Source organism: Canis lupus, chromosome 15 (assembly GCF_003254725.2).
Source record: "Canis lupus dingo isolate Sandy chromosome 15, ASM325472v2, whole genome shotgun sequence".
NCBI lineage: Eukaryota > Metazoa > Chordata > Mammalia > Carnivora > Canidae > Canis > Canis lupus.
Window position 1 is genome coordinate 53,490,181 of NC_064257.1, and position 20,474 is coordinate 53,510,654.

General features: G+C 34.3%; 1 protein-coding gene across 1 annotated transcript; it reads left to right on the forward strand.

The window, feature by feature from the left end:
• The first annotated feature begins 350 nt into the window (after positions 1–350).
• On the forward strand, positions 351–19,227 carry TDO2 (tryptophan 2,3-dioxygenase). The gene is made up of 12 exons (XM_025439184.2): positions 351–462; positions 688–793; positions 2,088–2,178; positions 4,105–4,175; positions 5,496–5,623; positions 7,285–7,471; positions 8,742–8,849; positions 11,775–11,886; positions 13,142–13,199; positions 14,608–14,687; positions 15,731–15,821; positions 17,976–19,227. Exons 1-12 carry the CDS (start codon positions 428–430, stop codon positions 18,127–18,129), a joined length of 1,221 nt encoding a protein of 406 aa, XP_025294969.1. The 5' UTR covers positions 351–427; the 3' UTR covers positions 18,130–19,227.
• The last annotated feature ends 1,247 nt before the right edge of the window (positions 19,228–20,474 follow it).

The following is a 20,474-nucleotide window of genomic DNA, read 5'->3' on the forward strand; positions in this document are numbered from 1 at the left end:
AATATTTGTTTTTTACAAGCTCATTATATTATATATCCTAACATTGTGCCAAATGTGTCCTTGGAATAAAATAATTAAATGTCATTTTTTTTCTTTTTTTTTTTTTTCTAGCCTCCATTGATTTTTTTTTTTTTAACTTTTGTTGTTTTGGATATAAAAACAGAACTTAGCTAGTCAAATGATTTGGTCTGGCAGAAATCTTGCTTTTTTAGCAAACAAACAGTCCCCAACACAAATGCTCTCCAAAGTTTACTGAGTTCAGCTTCTGGACAGACTGAAATGAGAGCCTACCTCAGAGCACACAGAGAGGGCTGATTGGCTGGTTCAGGGAGGGCAGGATATATAAGAGGCAGCTGTAGAACATCTGGGAAGGTCAATGATATCCTCTGTCTAGAGTCCAACCTCAGCTCTCCTCAGTGCTCTCACCATGAGTGGGTGCCCATTTTTAGGCAACAACTTTGGGTGAGTATTTACCTCTATTTTAAGTATGGCCAAGCTCTTCTTAGAAATGCCAATTAAGAATGCTTTGATTCTGAGTTTTAAAAGCATTCAAAATTATCATCCCTATTCTTGCATTAAAAATCTCCTTTAAAATCAATTAGCCAGAGAATTTTGATCACTCGTCTTATTAGTTACTATGCTTTCTCAAGATCTCCTATTTTTTTTCCTCACTTACGTAACCTGTAGCTGTGCTTTTAAAAAATTATCTGTAGAAGACAATGAAGAAGACAAATCACAAACTGGTGTGAATAGAGCCAGCAAAGGAGGACTTATCTATGGAAACTACCTGCATGTAAGTGGTAGAGGCCTTGCAGTGTTTAGCTTCCACGGTTAGGAGCTAAATTCTGCGAAGTGACATTTTCGTGTTTTGGTTTGTTTGTATGTTTGTTTGTTTGTTTGTTTTCTCAGTCATCAAAAAGTTTTCTGGACATAAATATGCAAATGTATGCTTTTTCAACTTTTGTTAGAACAATTCAGGAGACTTGTATGTGAAAATTCACTTCTCTGACAGAGGTACAGTACACGGCAGAGTGCATAATCTAGAGCAGAAGAGTAGACATGAGAAGATGAAGTGTAGATAACTGGCAGGCATTGCACAACTTGTGTAAATAAGACATGGTCACTAAATCCCAGCCTAGATCATTGCAAATGTGTCCAGAAAAATGTATTTTTAAAATCGCTTATCATAAAGTAGAAATGTTGGAGATACAGGTTTTCTTGAAATTATTAGTAAATGAAAGAGGAATATTACAAGTGAAGTATTTGGAGATAATTCTGGGGTAAATTCCATTCTATTTGTCTTCTACATTTTTTAAGAAGTGAATTGTTTGAGCCTTTGATACTTTCAATGATGGGTTTCTAAGGATGAGCTGATAAAAAATGTTACGATCTTTTTAGAATAGGCTCTTTGGGTAGTAAAAGAGCGGGAGGTAAACAGTGAGCTAAATTACCAAGCTTTTATCACACTAGTTTCAAGAGATAGGAAGGATATGGTTACTCATTGAGTGCAATTGTATTTGTAATGATAGAATCCTACCCAATGTAAGTTCTTCTGGAAAGAATAAAAATCATAAATTTAACTCATTCTTTATGATTAAGACTCATGATTTGTTAAAAAGACATAGAATGCTTCCCGAGAATTTGGGTATTCTTTTTTTTTTAGCATTGTATTCTACTTCTTATTTATTTTTTTTTCTTTTTCTCTACTTCTTATTTAAATTGATAAAAAAAAGTTTTACAACTTCAAAATTAATCTTTCTTTTTAAAAATCGTTTTTTAGCTTTATTGAGACATAATTAATGTATAATAGTGTGTAAATTTAAGGTATATAACATGTTAATTTGACAAACTTCTATATTGCAAAATGATTACCACCATAACATTAGCTAACATCTGCATTATTTCACATAATTACCATTTCTTTTTTTTGTGGTGAGGACACTTAAGATCTATTCTCTTAGCAACTTTCAAGTATATAATACAGTTGATTAACTATGATCACTATGCTATATATTAGATCCTCATTACTTATCCATCTTATACGTGGAAGTTTATACAAAATTAGTCTTTTTATTTTTTGTTTAAAGTTGGAAAAGGTTTTGAATGCACAGGAACTTCAAAGTGAAATAAAAGGAAATAAAATCCATGATGAACATCTTTTTATCATAACTCATCAAGGTAAGTTGCACAAAAGGTTGGATAGTCATTATTCCACAAGCATTTCCCAACAATAATGAGAGCCACAATTCTTTAAGATGGCGAAAGATGAAGGAATCACCTCCCTTAGAAATGCTTGAAAATATTTTGCTGCCAGATAAATTCTCATAAGGCATCCTTTTAGAATTTTGTAACAGTCTTTTTTATGTAACTTCATTGCTAACTGAATCATGTAGGACTTTAGCTTTTTCCTAAACCCAAGGGAACATTCTACATCTTGGAATTCACAAAGAATTTGCAAGATAAGATGTTACTGCTTTTCAACCTGGAACTTTAAAAAACTAATTTCAAGGGGTGCCTGGGTGATTCAGTTGGTTGAGTGACTGACTCTTGATTTCAGGGCAGGTCATGATCTTCTCAGGGTTGTGGTTGAAGCCCCACATCAGGCTACTTACTCAGGGGGAGTCTGCTGGAGAGTCTCTATCCCCCTTTCTCTGCCCCTCCCCTTCACTCTCTCTTCCTCTCTCTGTAAAAATAATAAATAAATCTTAAAAATAAATAAAATAAAATAAAATAAAATAAAATAAAATAAAATAAAATAAAATAAAAAACTATTTTCAAGAAATAGACACTCAAATTTATTGTGACTTTACATAATCATAATCTGGTACAAAACAGAAATGTAAAATTTGTCTAAAGTGTGCGTTTATTCTCCTCAGGCTTCTTACCTCTGGACAGTGGTTTTTAACATAGGAATCTGTGACTTTGGGAGTTTAGAAAGTCCCTGAACTCATTGAAATTGTGCACAAAATTTCTTGAATATATGTCTTAAAGAGGTCTGTGATCTCAGAATATTAAAATTGACTCTAAGATTGTAGGTGCCGTAATATAGTCCTTTGTCTGACAAGGTCCAATGACTCATGCTAGTCAGTGGTCCATTTCTAGATGTGCTTTCTTTCCCTATCTGTTCTTCATGTCTTTTTCTCAAATGGTTGTTTGCTTCACTGACTGGTTAAAATGATCAACACCTTAGAGTAAAAAAATAAGATAGAAAATAATTGACTTGATATGTTACCTCTCCTGTTTTCATGCTTACATTTTTATTACATTTATTGTCTTAGCCAAGACAAAATTAATAGAAGTATCATGGCAGGGTAGCCCAGATTTGGAATCAGAAAACTGTTCAGAATCCCATCTGTACCATTACAAATTGTGTGACTTTGGTCAGGTTTTTTGACCAAGAATTCTATTTCTCCACCTGCAAAATGGAGACAATTATTTTATCTTCTCATTCATAGCGTCCTTGTGAAGATGAAATAAACTAATGTGCATTGAGCACTTACCCCAAGGTGTAGCATGTGATAAGCATACAAGAAATGGGAGCTATCATGATTTGGTAGGGAGACTTGTCCTTCCAGCCTTCAGTTATGATATGTGGTCAGTGGGGTTATGGAACTAGCCACACAAAGTTAAACTTGAAAAAAAGATATAGAAACTGAGAAATAAACATTTGATTTGCTCTTAGTCCAAATATGAAAATTAGATCCCTTGGAAGTCTTCTTAAATGTAATTTAAAATTATATTTGATTCCTCTACTTAGTACAGAAACATAGCCTTACCCATACAATAGCACCAAATTAGAATGCACCAGGAATCTCTAAGATTTTTGATATTTTATGCTCATCTAATGACTACATTGGTTATTTAGTTCCTTTGTTCGTAAAATAATCACCTATTATTTATTTCATGCTAAGCACTGTGCTTGGTACTAAGAGAGGTAGATGATGAAGATTTAGACTCTTCACATAAATGTAAGACTATATTGGTATTTATTGCTTTAAAATTACATTTTATTTTTTTCAATGTGTTAATCCTGTCTTTCAGAGAATTATGGTCAAAAAAAAGCTCCCATAACTTTACAATTGACAATGATGTTTCTCGTTGCAGCTTATGAACTCTGGTTTAAGCAAATCCTCTGGGAATTAGATTCTGTTCGAGAGATCTTTCAGAATGGCCATGTAAGTTAATTTTGTCACAATATTGGGTTTATACTTTTTTTGAGCATGTAGAAAAATATTGTTTATTAGAAAAACTTAACACCAAATGATGGAATTATTAATGGAAACATTTTAAAAACCTTTCTGAATGGACAAGAGTGGAATTATACTTTCAGTGCCATTGCTATGGATTGCTTTAAGGTTCCTTTCAAATTTCAATTTCAGGCCTCTTGTTTAGAACTTTTTTTTTGCCCTTAAAGAAAGTTGTTGTGTATGACGGTAGATTGCCAAAATAGCTAACATAGATCCTTTAACTAACAAGTACCAGAATTATGTTTCTTTCTTTTGTGTGTGTGTGTGTTTTCTTCAAAGATTTTTTCTAATGAATATTTGATATGGGATGATAGGAACAATGATGAGGAAAGTGAAAACAAGAAGAGAGAGGCGGGAGGAAGGGAGTAGTAGAAGAAAGAAAAAGAGGACACCTCAGTGGGTCAGCTGGTTAAGCTGCTTTTGGCTCAGGTCATGATCCCAGGGTCCTGGGATGGAGGTGGGAGAGGAGAGGCTCCCTACTTAGCGGGGAGTCTGCTTTTCCCCCAATGCACACCCCAATTCTCTCTCTCACTGTATCTTTTTCTTTCTCTCTCTCTCGAATAAATAAAATTTTTAAAAAAACTTAAAAGAAAAAGAAGATGAAGGAAAAAGAAAAAAGAGAATAGGAAAGGAATACCGAGGGAAAGCCTGGGGAGGATCAAGAGTGGGCGGAGAGCAGGGTAGAGCTTGAGGTGATTGCAGACGTCTGAATTACCCTCTCCACCCTGAGCTCTGCCCCCTGCTCCTCCTACACACCTTCCCCAAGCAGGACACAACCTAGTCCCTGCAGCCTCTGAGCTCCTGCTCCAAGACAACTCTGCGCACACAATACTCCTCTTATACATGTCAATACAATTCCCATTTATGTTAATGGACACTTAACATAAAAACAGGTGTTGTTTAGTCCTCAGCCAGAAGTTTCTCTGTTTCCTTGACCTTTACTCCTTAAAGAAAACTAAGAGAGAAATTGACTTTGAAATCAGTGGCTGTTGGGTCTCAAAACTGACTTCTTAGTTACTTCCACATAATTTTCTATTTTTAAAGAAAAATGATTCCAAATTTGCAGACAGTCTTTGCACACAACTTCTAGTCGCTATTAATTCAATATATATATATATGGCAAATTTTAATCCCAATGTTCCTCTTTAAAACAGAGAAAGTTACTAGGAGTACATTATTGTTTGTAGTCCATTTTGTATTTCTAGAAATCAGGATTGATTACTCTGTGTTCCATTTCTTAACCATCAGGTCAGGGATGAAAGGAACATGCTCAAGGTTGTCACTCGCATGCACCGAGTGGCCGTGATCCTTAAACTACTGGTGCAGCAGTTTTCCGTTCTGGAAACGATGACAGCTTTGGACTTCAACGACTTCAGGTGTCTATCTGTGGCTTGTAAGAATGCGGTGGGATTTGCCTTTTCATTTGGGTGGGGTAGAAGGGGAACATGTGTGCTGAGTAAGGCTCCTGTCCTACCGACACTGAGTCACTACAAACATATGGGAGTCTTGATCACAAAGCATTTGAAAAGTTTTAAAAAATATGCCCTCATTCACTTTTACAGATGAACCTAATATGATCAATTAACTTCAATTCATTGTTGTGTGTCTTGTTTTTATCTAAAAAGAATTTTACACTTGATTTTAGCCAAAAGGCCAAGAAGCCACTAAAAGGTATTTTGGACAGGCCATGTGGGCAGCTCAGTCAGTGAAGCATCTGCCTTCAGCTCAGGTCATGATCTTTGGGTCCTGGGATCAAGCACCACATTGCATCTGGATCCCCACTCAGTGGGGAGCCTGCTTCTCCCTCTCCCTCTGCCCCTCCCCCTGCGTGTGCTCTCTCTCTCTCTCTCAAATAAATAAAATCTTTTGAAAAAAGGAATTTTGGACAACTTATCAAAATGGCTAACATGACTGACACAATGCATATAACTACATTTTTAAAAATAGCAAAACTAAAAATACAAGAGAAACAAGAGTTGACAGGAAGCCTGTCAGCAAAAGTATCAGTTTAAGTTATGGATTGAACTATAAGCATCAGCTCTGCATTTCCAGGCAGCCAAAGCCATATATATATATTTTTTTTAAAAAAAGCTTTTTCATACTAAAATTGGAGAAGAGATTTTCTTAAGAACATCAGGTGCATTTAAGGATATCACAGGCAGCGTCTCCAACATGTGTGATGGTCAAGTAAAATTCCTTTGTGGTAGTTTTTAAAAATTGAAGTCTTACAATCAATTAGGTGAAGAAAGCTTAGAAGAATAGACGAGTTAGAAGGATGTAGGATGGGAATTATAACATTTTTTGATTGCCTATTTTGTGCAAGGTGATATCTCATTTGTTTTACTGGTAGTATCTCATTGGTGCTCATAATAATACTAGGTAGTGAGGTCAATGATGACATCCGAGAATACAGATTTTTTTTTTAAATTTTATTTATTCATTCATGAGAGACACAGGGAGAGAGAGAGGGAGAGACAGAGGGAGAAGCAGGCTCCATGCAGGGAGCCCGACGTGGGACTCGATCCCGGGACTCCAGGATCACACCCTGGGCTGAAGGCAGGTGCTAAACCGCTGAGCCACCCATGGATCCCCCAAGAATACAAATTTTAGGAGGGATTGAATAATATGTATAAAGAATCTTTTCAGCACTATAGAATAAGCAGTATTGCTCAATGTCCATGTGTCTTTATCTCAGGAAAAAAAATTGGTGTACAAACACATAAACATATGTGCATATACGTATGTGCGTGTATACGTATATATATGTACACACATGCATATATGCCATTGCCCAAACTATATAAACATTCCATCTTTAAATGTATTAATCGACAGCAACAATGATATTTAGACAGCTCATTGTTTTTCTTCAGCAAGGTCAAATCACTGGTCCAACTCTAGGCAGTTTTGCGTCAGTGTTCTTGGTAATACCTAAGAGAGTAAAACTGATGACCTCTCAAAATAGAAGAAATCAGTGTTTTGTAATGTCAGCTCCTCTCTTCTTTCTCTTCTCTTGCCTTCCTCCATTTGTCCTCAGAGAGTACTTATCTCCAGCATCAGGCTTCCAGAGTTTGCAATTCCGACTATTAGAAAACAAGATAGGTGTCCTTCAGAGTTTGAGGGTCCCTTACAACAGAAGACATTATCGTGATAACTTCAAAGGAGAAGATAATGAACTGCTACTTAAGTCTGAGCAGGAGCAAACACTACTGCAACTGGTGGAGGTACGTATGCTCAAATACTATCCTGACATCTTATTAATTTAGCTTCTGTTAGGTCAAAATTTTAAAACTCAGCTGTTTTGTCACATTAATTGTAAGTAGGAACAGAGAGAATTTATAAAAATACTTAAACTCAACTAATTAAAATGTTTAAAATATAACGAACTCTCTTGAGAGTTTCAGAAATATTTATATAATCAATTATGTTCATATTTAATAACTTTCTCATGTTATAAGGCAATTCTTTTAAACAAGCCTACTAAACAACACTTAGCTGATTTTTAAGCTAAGTATAGTCATTTAGTGAGCTTTACTTTTAAAAATATAGTCCATAATTGAACAGTTCCACAAGTTAAGTATTTTTCTCAATTAAAGTAAATTACTAAGAGTAGAGTCTTCAGAATTTGTTCTTTTCATATCTTAATTCTCTATGAGTCTATACAAGGTCTTAAGGGACTACTGTTTCTCCATAAGTAAATTATTAAATCAAGGTTACATGGTTTTGATTTCCTTCATAATGGTTTTTCCCTTTGCAAATTAAAGTTTTCTTTACTGACTTCTACTCTGCACACTAATGCCCTTGGTATTGTAAATGTGGATTTAGGTGAATATGCTATATATGATGCCAAATAATAGCTCATAAAGATGGGAGGGAAAGAATCACAAAGCTAATTTCAAAACCAAAAATAGGTTAAATGAGAATCCAAAGAGATGCATGAATTTTGTTTCATTTTTACATGAAAAAAAAATCTCTGTGTTAACTATACTGGAATCAAAGTAAAGTACATTAAAAAAAAAAAAACAATTCTTGTGGACTCTTAAAATAATCCAATAGTTAGTTCATGCCAAAGTTGTTAAGTATACTATGCTTCTACATTTAGAAGAGAGCATATCATAAGCATGTCATAATTCCTTCAGCTCCTAAGCCATAATTTATTTTGAGAATAAACCAGAAGACTTCAAACAACATTTAGATATGCGCATACATTTATAGAACAAAATTGGGATTTCTGTAATCCTATATTTCTTAATAAATAATGAGTAAATATTATTATATGATTGCTTTAAAGACTAAGAAATGAAATATAATGAATTGCTGTTCTTTAAGTGAAGAAGTTGAAGGGAAAGGGAAAATATACATAAAAAACACTTATGACATATGTTTCTCAAAATTAATAAAATTTCCTATTTCAAGTTCATAGATATTAGATACAATGTATTTTACATTATTTAAAATTCTACAATATATTTACTTAAAAAAATAATGCTTCAGGCATGGCTGGAAAGAACACCAGGTTTAGAGCCACATGGATTTAACTTCTGGGGAAAGCTTGAAAACAACATTGTCAAGGGCCTGGAAGAAGAATTCATAAGAATTCAGGTATTTATGATGCCATAAGTAGATATTTTATTTATTGGAAATTTTATTTAAGAAATCTCCAGCTTTCTCTTAAACTTCCATTTTTCTCATATTCTTTTTCTTTCACAAATGCATCTACAAGAAATATATTACATGAATGATTTTTTTTTTACATGAATGATTTTATTTGTGTATAATACAAAATAAAGAGTTCATAATCGGCATGATTTTATTTTAGATAAATATATCAGATTAATAGACCTTTTTATTTCTATTGAAAATTTCATATCATGAGCAATTTTAGACAGAAGTAGGCTCACAAAAGACCAGTCAACCAAATATATTTAACCATATAATTTACCATGGGCTCATGTATATTTGTTGGACCCTTCCTGTTGCCTCTCGGTTAAAATTTCTTTCACTTAAGAAAGATACTGTTGATTCTTCATTTCCCTCAAGCTACCCCCTCATCCTCTCATCATAACTACATTTTTTCGAAAGAATTGTTTCAATTCTATATCTGAGGAGGCTGTATCAGGTTAGTTCTTAAAGCAGGGACTTTGAAGTCACACTGCATGGGTTCAAGTCTCACTTTCATCTCTTAATGACTGTGACATTGAACTTTTCTGTTATGTAACCTCCCTCTGCTTTGCTTTCACCAATGGTAAAATAGAAAATAAGAGTATTTTCCTCGTAGGATTATTATGAGCATTAAGTTAGATTAATATCTGTACAGTATTTAGCACATAGTTAGCATAATTATTTATTTCTCATCAAATCCTCAACCCAAATCAGTCTGTCTTCTTGTCCCATCATTCATAGGAGGCCTCCAGGTATATAAATCCAATGGATTCATTTTAATTTATTTTACTTCATCTCCTAGTGGCATTCAATAATAATGGCTCCTTATTCTTTCTTGAAAAAAATTCCCCTTGGATTTAATATATGACATTGTCTTCCTTTAGATCACTGGCCCTTATTGTCTTGATTTGTCCCTTTTTTACTGGCTCATTTTTCTTCTCAGACCAATAAGTGGTAGGATTTTGCAATGCATTGTCTTAGACACTTTGTATTCTCTCTCTGCACTCTTTCACCACATGAACTCATTTATACCTAATGTTTTAATATCTACTTATATACCAATAACTCCCAAACATTCATCTCCAGCATAAATAACTCTTTAAGTTTCAAATTACTTATCTCACACCCTACTTTATAATTTCCCCCTGGTCCTCTCAAAAACATAATGATAAAACCAAGCTTTCCTTTTCCTTTCCTCCTCATATCAACTCAATCTTCTACAAATTGAAGAAATTTTTTTCTTATAAACCATCTAGTTTGTCAAGTCTGAAATGTACAACTGATCCTTGGCGCTTCCCTCTTCTTCAATCACTTCTTCAACTTATCACCAAATCCTACCAATTTTACTTTCTAAATAGGTGTCAGATATCTCCATTTTATCTACCACCCTCAATCACATGAAAACTACTCTTGTTTTTCACCTGGACTCATAATTTCTCTCAACTATTCTACTTCTCCCCAATATGATTCCATTCCAATTTATCCTGCATACTGCAATTTGAGCAATCTTCTTAAAATGCAGATCTGATCACATTTTGTTTTTGCATAAAACCTGTTTTTCTCCCAATTGTTTTTAAAATTAAGATAAAAACCTTTAACATATCTTCAAGGTGATTCATCATCTCATGTGGTCCAACTATATTGAATTTCTTTACAGTAAATTTAAATCTTTGAATTTATCACCACGGAGTCTTTTTATATGTTATTCTCTGGGCTTAGAATATTCTTCCCCAGGTACTCCTTCCATTCTTCAAGTCTTGGCTCCAGGAGAACTTCAAAAAGATCTCCCCCTGGGACATCTGGGTGATTTAGTCCATTGAGCGTTGGACTCCTGATTTTGGCTCAGGTCATAATATCAGGGTCCTGGGATCAGGCTTCGTGTTCAGAGGGGAGTTTGCTTGAGATCCCTCCCTCTGCCTCGCTTTCCCTTCCCCCCAACTCCGTTCACATGCATGCACTCATACTCTCTTTCTGTAAAATAAATAAATCCTAAAAAAAAGGATCTCCCCTGACCTCCTCACTACTGTTAAGTTCTCATGGCATTATATATTCTGCTCCTATATTCTACTGTCCACACTTGCAGTATAATGCCTAGGTAATTATTTGTTCGATGTCTTTTTCCCACCAGATGGTATACTTACTGCATGAGTTCAGGGAACTCAATTTTTGCTCACAATTTTATCTCTATCACCTTAGCGTGACATTTACTAAATAAATGAATAATTAATTGACAATAATGTGCATACAAGTTCTTACCACATGAGTGATTGTTCAAACTGAAATAATTGACTTAACTGATTTTTGCTTCAGCCCAATTAATTGAATTGTAAGTAAAGCATTTGTAGTAGGCAGAAGTATAAGAATTTCCTTAAATGGTTCAACAGATTTCAAATGAATAAATATCTGAGTGTGGAAAATATCTAAGAAATTATAGAATATAAATTCTATACTGAATATAGAATTTTAATAGAGTTAATAGTTTTTCTGGCTGGAAATTCTTAACCTTTCCTACGTGAAATTACTTTCCTTCCTGTCTTAAAAAATTACTGTCTAAAAATAGATTATTGGCCACTTGTAAGTTGTCTCCAGTTTTGCCCATCTGAGTCCATTTCTCATATTTATGAAAATAACATCTGAGATTAACAAATCATGTAAACTTAAATAAAAGGATAGAACCAGGGAGTGTGAGGAAGACTCATCTCATAAGCCATAATTTCCAAGTTATATTATTAGATGAGAAGGCAAATATTCCTTCAGAAACTATACTCTTTCTGCTCCTGTGAGTCTATTTCTCACAAGAGATGTTTTCCAAAATTAGAATCTGTGATCTCTCTTGAGAATATTAATGCAATATTTTTCCCAAAGGCTAAAGAAGAGTCAGAGGAAAAAGAGGAACAGATGGCTGAATTTCAGAAACAAAAAGAAGTGTTACTCTCCTTATTTGATGAGAAACGTCATGAACATCTCTATAGTAAAGGTGAGTATTTTATTCTGAGTCCTTTCCCCGTAATATATGACTGTGAGATTAAAATACCAAATCTTATGTGGGAGAAATAAAATGAAACTTTATATCGTGCTCACAGAAACATGAATAAGGTTAATTTTTTCTGCTATAACTTTATATGGTAAGTTTGTGTGTCCAATATATCTCAAAGACATTAGTCAGAAGCTTTCATATGTATCAGACATACAGGATACCAGGAGAAATTGAATAGGAGTGCATTTTAGTTCACAGCCAAATAGAGACAGAAATGAAGATAAGCAGTGTAACTGTAAATAATACAGCAGTACAGAGCAGAGGAATAATTATTGTGAGGGCAAGGGTGGTTTGACAGAGGAAATCAGTTTCCCAAATAGACAGGGGAAAGCACATATTTAGATTTTCTGGCATAATTAATGTTGGGATATTATTTTCTGAAGCTCATTGACCAGTAATATCATCAATACCTTCATTATTTAACTCTTTTATGTGTTTGAAATTTTTGTGTTCATTTGGAACTTTTATTACAAATTACTTATAATTTTTTTGGAAATGAGTGGAATAGAAGGTAAAATTAATTTTTATAACATAAGTACAAGGCATAGCGGTATATGAAATTACTATGAAATGCTACAAACTTAAAGGTTGTTCGTCTGTTTTCTATAAAATCCCTGTAAAGAATAGCAAAAATCTTGTTTTTCTGCAGATAGAAGAAAGCCTTTTAGTAGAGCACCCATAAAAGATTTTATTTTATTTTATTTTATTTTTTATAAGAGATTTTATATAATGGTTGTACTCCTTGAAGCCAAATTATTTCAAGTAATTTAGGTTATTTTGAGTGAATTAGAAAAAAAAAAAAACTACTTTCAAATGAACCTCGGAATTAATCTTATTTTTTATAAAGTAAGTCATTATACTATTTGACTTAAATATATTTTAGTATAGAAGTTAAATATTTTCTATATCAAGTTTTCCTAACATGATACTTAAAGGTCATGAAAATTTAAAATGCATACATATATATTTTAAAGGCATATGTATTATATATATAAAGTGTGCATATATAAAATATGTATTACATATATATTTGAAATATATATTAATTTGCTTTGTAAAATCTAAGGAATAAAAAATTTAAACCAAACTACTGTTTTCTAAAAACATATGAAACTCAATTATTTAAGATCATGATGCCAAATTAATATGACTGCCTTAAATTCCTCATTATATTGAAACTCACTGTTTCTTGCAGGTGAAAGACGATTGTCATACAGAGCACTTCAGGGGGCCTTGATGATATATTTTTACAGGTAAAAGCAAAGAAGAGTAGAAGCAGAAGCTGAGGAGTGGGTACAGATAATATATCAAGTATAAAGCTTATGAATTGCAATCATAGTTTTAAGAAGTCATTTAGTTTTGGGAGAAATCTTAGAAAATAATTGTGACATTCATTAATTTGTATTCTAGATAGTAAGAATGTAACTTTACCCCTATAGTGGGTAAAAATATACATACCACACACCAATTAAACTTGCTTTTTATTGAATTCTACAATATTCTATATGACATGACATTTTCTAAATGGCCTAAGTTTAATCTACTCAGAAACTCAGTCATAAAATGTCTTCCATCATTAAACATTGTTGTAGAGTATTCCTGTTTTATGAAATTTTTAAAAAGTGATAAAGTGAAAGCAACTTTATAAACTGATTTCTCTTTATTCTGCAATTTCAAGTAAAATTGTCTTTACTGTCCAAAGTGTTTGGGGTGTCCCTTAAATGTCCATGTACTCCCACTCCATTGGTATGAAGGCCTTATCTTCATGTTTCATAAATTAAATGTGTCAGAACAATGGAGAGCACACTAGTAAACATTAAAGACAAAAACAAAAATAAACCCCGCATTTATTGGACCTCTTATATTTGATTTTTTAATCTTCTCAAATTCATTCCTTCAGAAACATCAACAAAATTTTTTACTCTTTTCCTAAACTTCTACTAAATGTATGCCACTCAAGTTTATGTACCTGAAGCAGAAAATGTACTGAGTGTTGAATGACTAGATAAAGAAAGGGAAAAAAAATGTATTAGAGGAAATAAAAAAGCAGTTTTTGTTTTTGTGTTTTAATATTTTTGCCTAGAAGTTTTAATATAGTTTGCCTATAAGAAGCTGGTGAATCTGAAATAGAGTATTTGTCTACTTTTTGTTTCTTTAATTTTAAGGCTTTTTTTTTTTTTTTTGAGAGAGAGCATGTGTGCACATGTGTGGGAACTGGGGGGAAGGGTAGAAGGAGAGGGAGAGAGAAAAATCTGAAGCCAACTTCACACTCAGCCTGGAGCCAGATGGGCACCCTGATCTCAGGATCCTGAGATCATGACCTGAGCTGAAACCAAGAATCCAAAGTTTAACCAACTGAGCCACCCAGGTGCTCCTATGTCTATCTTTTAATGAGTGTCAATGTTGAGTGTGATTCTGGCTGGTTACATGTATTACATGGAATATTCTAGACCCTTTAAACAAATACTATAAGCTGATTAGTAGTATCCTCATTTTTGAGACTAAGAAACTAAGACTGAGAGAGTAATTCAGAGCTGCTGCAGCTCTTAACAGGTGAAGTTGACATTTGTTTGGAGAGCCAACAGATTACAAAACTCATGCCCTTCTGAACACACTAGAGTTGCTTCAATAGATATATTTTTATTATTATTTCTTCTTTAGGGAAGAGCCTAGATTCCAGGTGCCTTTTCAGTTGCTGACTTCTCTCATGGACATAGACACACTCATGACTAAATGGAGATGTAAGTTTCCCCACACCTTCTTCTTTTTTTTTTTTTTTAAGATTTATTTATTCATGGGAGACACAGACTGAAAGAGAGAAGCAGAGACACAAGCAGAGGGAGAAGCAGGCTCCTCACAGGGAGCCTGATGCGGGACTTGATCCCAGATCCCAGGATCACAAACTGAGCCGAAGGCAGACGCCCAACCACTGAGCCACCCAGGTGTCCCTTCCTCACACCTTCCAGCATGACCACCTCAACCCTGATAATTATTCCTTCTCATCCTATATCTTGAATCCTTTTCTCCATCTGTCTGCTCCCTTTCCTGCTATCTTTTCTTTCCTCCTTTGTGTGTGAATGAATTGTGTTTTTTGTTGTTGTTTCTTTTTTTTTTAAATCTGCCCAACAGTTATTCTCTCCCAGGGCCATTTACCCATTATACGCAGCAAGCATAATACCAAGGGCCCAGACTATCTTTGGGGCTCCATGAAACTATTTAATAGTCAGAAGAAAAAAATAACTTCAGGTTAAATAGAATGTGTTAATATATAACCATATCTTATTCATCCTTATGCCAATACAATTTTAAAATATAATTTATATGTGTGTGTATTACTTGTGTGTATATATGTATATTATATATATTATGTATATATGTATATGTGTGTATATATATGTATATACATATATATGTCTGTGTAATATATATATATATATATATATATATATATATATATATAAAAAATGGAGAAAGGGACCCATGAAGGCAAAGGTGGTGAGGGCTTGTGAAAGTCATAATTTGGCCCTACTCTTTCCTATTGTGTTCACAGGCTAGTCCATCATTATTTTGGATGGATTCATATGCATGTAGCCTGAGCCAAGTGGGGTGCCAGGCAACCTACTGGTCTCATCAGGCTCTCACCTGCAAACCTTCCATACGGCTAAATGATAAGGTGTGAACATTTTCTCAGGGAGCAATAATCATTACCAACCACTTGCTTTTAGAAAATTGTGGAACTAATGGCAGAAAAAGATCCATGGAGTTAATTTGTGTGTTTGCCTAGATAACCACGTGTGCATGGTGCACAGAATGCTGGGCAGCAAAGCTGGCACTGGTGGGTCCTCTGGCTATCATTATCTGCGCTCAACAGTGAGGTAAGTTGGGGGAAATTCACCTGTTTTTCTTGGTGGAAGTCACTGATTCTTGGTTCGTCTACATACACATACATTATCTAGGAAATGTGATTTATACTTGCTCTCATCCGAACTGCTAACAACACATTTATCCTGGTTAGATGAAGGCATTCCTATTAGAGAGGTCATTATAAAAATTCTTAGTTCTGGAACTTCATCATTTTGATCCTGAGATGAAATGAGGCATTATTTGTGGTGGCATGACCTATGAGGATATGAGGGAGTTCATCCAGGTAGGAACATTTTCAACTCATTCTGGCTCAAGTTTGGACTAGACTCAAACAATTATCATTTATTCGGCTAATGTCCTCTTGCCCAGGTGAATGACACAGCTGAAAAAATAGTTTCTTATTTCCTAGTATGACTCTGTGTTATAAATACTACTTCCATCTATTCCAGAGAGTGCCCAGGAAGGAAAGAGGTCAAGGAAAGGCACCAACATTTATTTAGCACCTAAAACATGCTAGAAAGATCTATAGGACATTTGTGTTTTTAATGTATTTAATGTTCCCAACATTATAGATGGATATAAAGATAGATACATACATAGGAAAATGGGAAAACTTAAAAGGCCCCGTAAGAAAGGAGAATCAGCTCAAGAATAAATTAGATATTCACATTTATTTTTATTATTTTTGTTTTGAACATTTAATTTTATTTATTTTTTATTGGAATTCAATTTGCCAACATATGGCATAACACCCAGTGCTCATCCCATCAAGTGCCCCCCTCAGTGCCCATCACCCAGTCCACCCCCACCCCCTGCCCACCTCCCTTTCCACCACCCCTTGTTAGTTTCCCAGAGTTAGGAGTCTCTCATGTTCTGTCTCCCTTTTTGATATTTCCCACTCATTTTTTTCTCCTTTCCCCTTTATTCCCTTTCACTATTTTTTATATTCCCCAAATGAATAAGACCATATAATGTTTGTCCTTCTCCGATTGACTTCTTTCACTCAGCATAATACCCTCCAGTTCCATCCACATCAAAGCAAATGGCAGGTATTTGTCGTTTCTAATGGCTGAGTAATATTCCATTGTATACATATTCACATTTAGTCTCCAAAATTCTTCATATTGTATATGGTTTCCATCCCTACTCTTATTATTAGATTGACAATTATAAGACACACAGGTTCAATTTTTCATCTTTCTTATAAATTTTCACTTAGAAACACACTCTATACTACTTATAAAATTCATTGATTTGAATTTTCATAGTCATCACATATTTTCTCTTTCCCTGGGGAATACATTCTGTAAACATGAAACAGTAAATGATTGTCTGTACCACATGACCCTACACATCAGTGGATGGTGGTAATAATGAACACAAATAGCATTTCTAGTGTGCCATTATCTCATTAAGTCTTTACAAAGGCCTGGTCGGGAGAAGGGGCTCTAGTTTTTATTTTACAGAGTTAGAAACCAAGACACTGAGGGTTAGACAACTCATCCAAGGTCACACAAGTTGCAAAGTAACAGAGAGCAGAAATGAACTCTAATTTGACCTCAAAAGCAAATGCTCGTCTGCTATAAAACAGCAACAATTCAAATAACTAACACACAAGATTGTAAATGTTAAAACAACCTTTATAGATATTTACTATGAATCTAAAAGTTGGCATTTTAATTTATTAATCCATCCATGTCAATTACTTGACAGCTACTTTGGAGGTGGGAAATATTTTCTAATGAACATTCAACTAAGAATTTTGTATGCTTTAATTTTTTTTAATTTTGCATACTATCTTTTAAAAGTCAGACACAAGAGTACACCTTCCCTTATCTTTATAAAGGTAGCATGACAATCATAAGACTCTAGGTTTTAATCTGAACCAGCCTGGTTAGGATCAAGGAAACACATAATACTATTTTATGAGCATGAACTTTGGATATGGAACGAAAAGAAGATGATCTTAAGAAGTTATATGCCTTAACTCCTTACTAATACATACATAATATACACAAAATGTAATATATAATGTATAAGGAAGCATAACATTAAATAATAATTATGACATAAAAATCTCCTGAGAAATGAAAATTTTTTGATAAACAATTTTAAACATTTCATGTCAATAAATATACACCATCTGTATATTTATGTTTTTCCAGTGACAGATACAAGGTATTTGTAGATTTATTTAATCTTTCAACATATCTGGTTCCCCGACACTGGATACCGAAGATGAACCCAATTATTCATAAATTCCTTTACACGGCTGAATACTGTGACAGCTCTTACTTCAGCAGTGAAGAATCAGATTAAAACCATCTGCAAAAATCTATGAAGACATCGATTACTCAATCTGTGTTTTTTAAAATTTTCTATGAATTTCATGATATACAAAGAGTCCTAATGTAATATATGTATATACTATAGGTAAGCCCTGTGGTCCTTTGATTCAATCCTGTAAATAATTTTATTAACTCATTTTTGTGATAAGACTAAACATTAAGATGAGAAGTTAATTCAATTGAATTGTACCATTGTACATAGAAGGTTTTCCTATTAAAAACTCTGTCCTTTGATATTTACCTTAATATAACCATTTAACAGGTTCGTCTCATTTCATACTTTAATGAGCTTGTAAACTTCAGCTATTTCAAATATTTTCTGCAATAAAATGTGTCATTCTGTACAAAGATCTACACAATCAAAATATTTAAGAAATAATAAGAATTAGCCTTTTTTCCACATACTATTTTGGAAACATTGCTTGTGTTTATTGGGACTCTTGATGACCAATGACAGGAATCTATCTGAAGCTTGCCTAGAAGGAAGGACATGCTGGACAAGTCTACTAGCTCAAAGAATTGAGAGGAGCCTGGGCATGGGTCCAGTTCCTGGAGTACTATGAGGATCCGCTAAGAAGGACACTTTGAGGGCCCTTTGCGTCTCACCACTTTTTTCTGTAGGTGTTGGCTTTATCTTCCCAGCTCTCCCTCAGGCAAGGTCTCAGCTTCCAACACCTCCTGACCAGAAAGGCAAAGGTGCTCTTCCCAGCTCCGGGAGGCAGAGTCAATGCAGGATTGAGGTTATAATGAGTGATAGTTCCCTCAACTGAAGAATGTTGTTTCAGAAGACAGAAGGAGAAACACACTACATAGTGATTTAGCTCATTTCTAATAACAAGTATTAGACTAAGAGTTTAGATCAGACAGGAGTTTTATTCTTCTTTTTCTAGATCAGCATGGAAATTGGCAATACTTAAGATTTATTTTATGGAGGGAGGGCAAAATACTATCAAAGGAATCTAAATGTAGATCAACCTTGACCTGGAACGATTATCTGTAAGTGAGCAGCAAATTCTTCATGGAATTGAACTATTCTTTGGTCTCAATTATAAGTTTTTTCTTATAAAGATCATGTTGTCTAGTTTATCTCTAGACAGTTACATCTAACTGCTTTTACCTATAAGGCCCTTTCATGTGTGTGTGCCTGCGTGTGTGTGTGTGTGCGCACACATGTACATAGTACCTGATGGTGGCTAAGCTAAAAAATATAGAGACAAGTAGCATCGTGGCTAAAGGCAATGGCTTCGAAATCAGTGCACATGGGAGCAAATTCTGGCATTGCCATTTATTAACTACCCATTCCAGTACAAACTCAATTTTAAGCCCCAGTTTACTATCTATATGGTGGGGATAAAACTACTTATGTTAAGGGGCGCCTGGATGGCTCAGTCAGTTAAGCATCTGACTTGTGCTGCGGTCATAATTTCAGGGTCCTGGTATCAAGCCCCACATTCAGCTCTCAGCTTGATGGGGAGTCTGCTTGTCCCTCTTCCTTTGCCTCTGCTCCTTCCTCAACTCGTGCTCTGTCTCTCTCTCAAATAAATAAATAAATAAAATCTTTAAAAAAATACTTATCTCGATCTTTATTCTTCTCATGAAGTAATGAAAAAAATATGCTAATAGATGTTCTGTCACCAAGATATTTTGGAATCTTAGAATAAATGCTATTTGTCAGGCTTTATTCTTGTAACAGACTAAATGATCTCACTTAGCTCTTTTATTTTCTGGTATGATTAAACTATGTAGTTGTAAGAGTTTTTTCCAAGGGATTTATCAGTAACTCTAATGTAAAAGTCAAAACAATTTGTAATGCCAGTTTCTATCCTTGCTCCCATTCAAACTTGCTAGTGTTAATGATCCACTTTAAATTATAATTCTCTAACGAGTTACAGAGTGTGTAAGCTTGCCTAATTTAGTATTCACTTTGAGATCTTTGTGAAATCACACACAGGAACATCTTGATGATTTTCATTATGTCCTAATTATTATGTGAAAATTTCATCGCTTTCCTTTTAGCCCCACTGGGTAAACTTGAAGTTGCTTCTTATGGCTGGAGCACAGCAAATGCCTATATAGAACAGCAGAGATCGAGGCAAAGAAGGTAGAAAAGGGGGTTCTTCATGAAAGGTCATTTAAAAAAGTTGGCATGTTATCTTTTAGGCATTGAGGAGCTCCTGAACTGTTTAAAGCAGGGAAATAACATAATGTCTTACAGAAATGCAATTCCAGGGGACACATAGTAAATGGATTATAACAACATCCATCAGAGTCATCTAGAGCACTTATAAAGACAAAGTGTGTCAGGGTGCCTGGGTG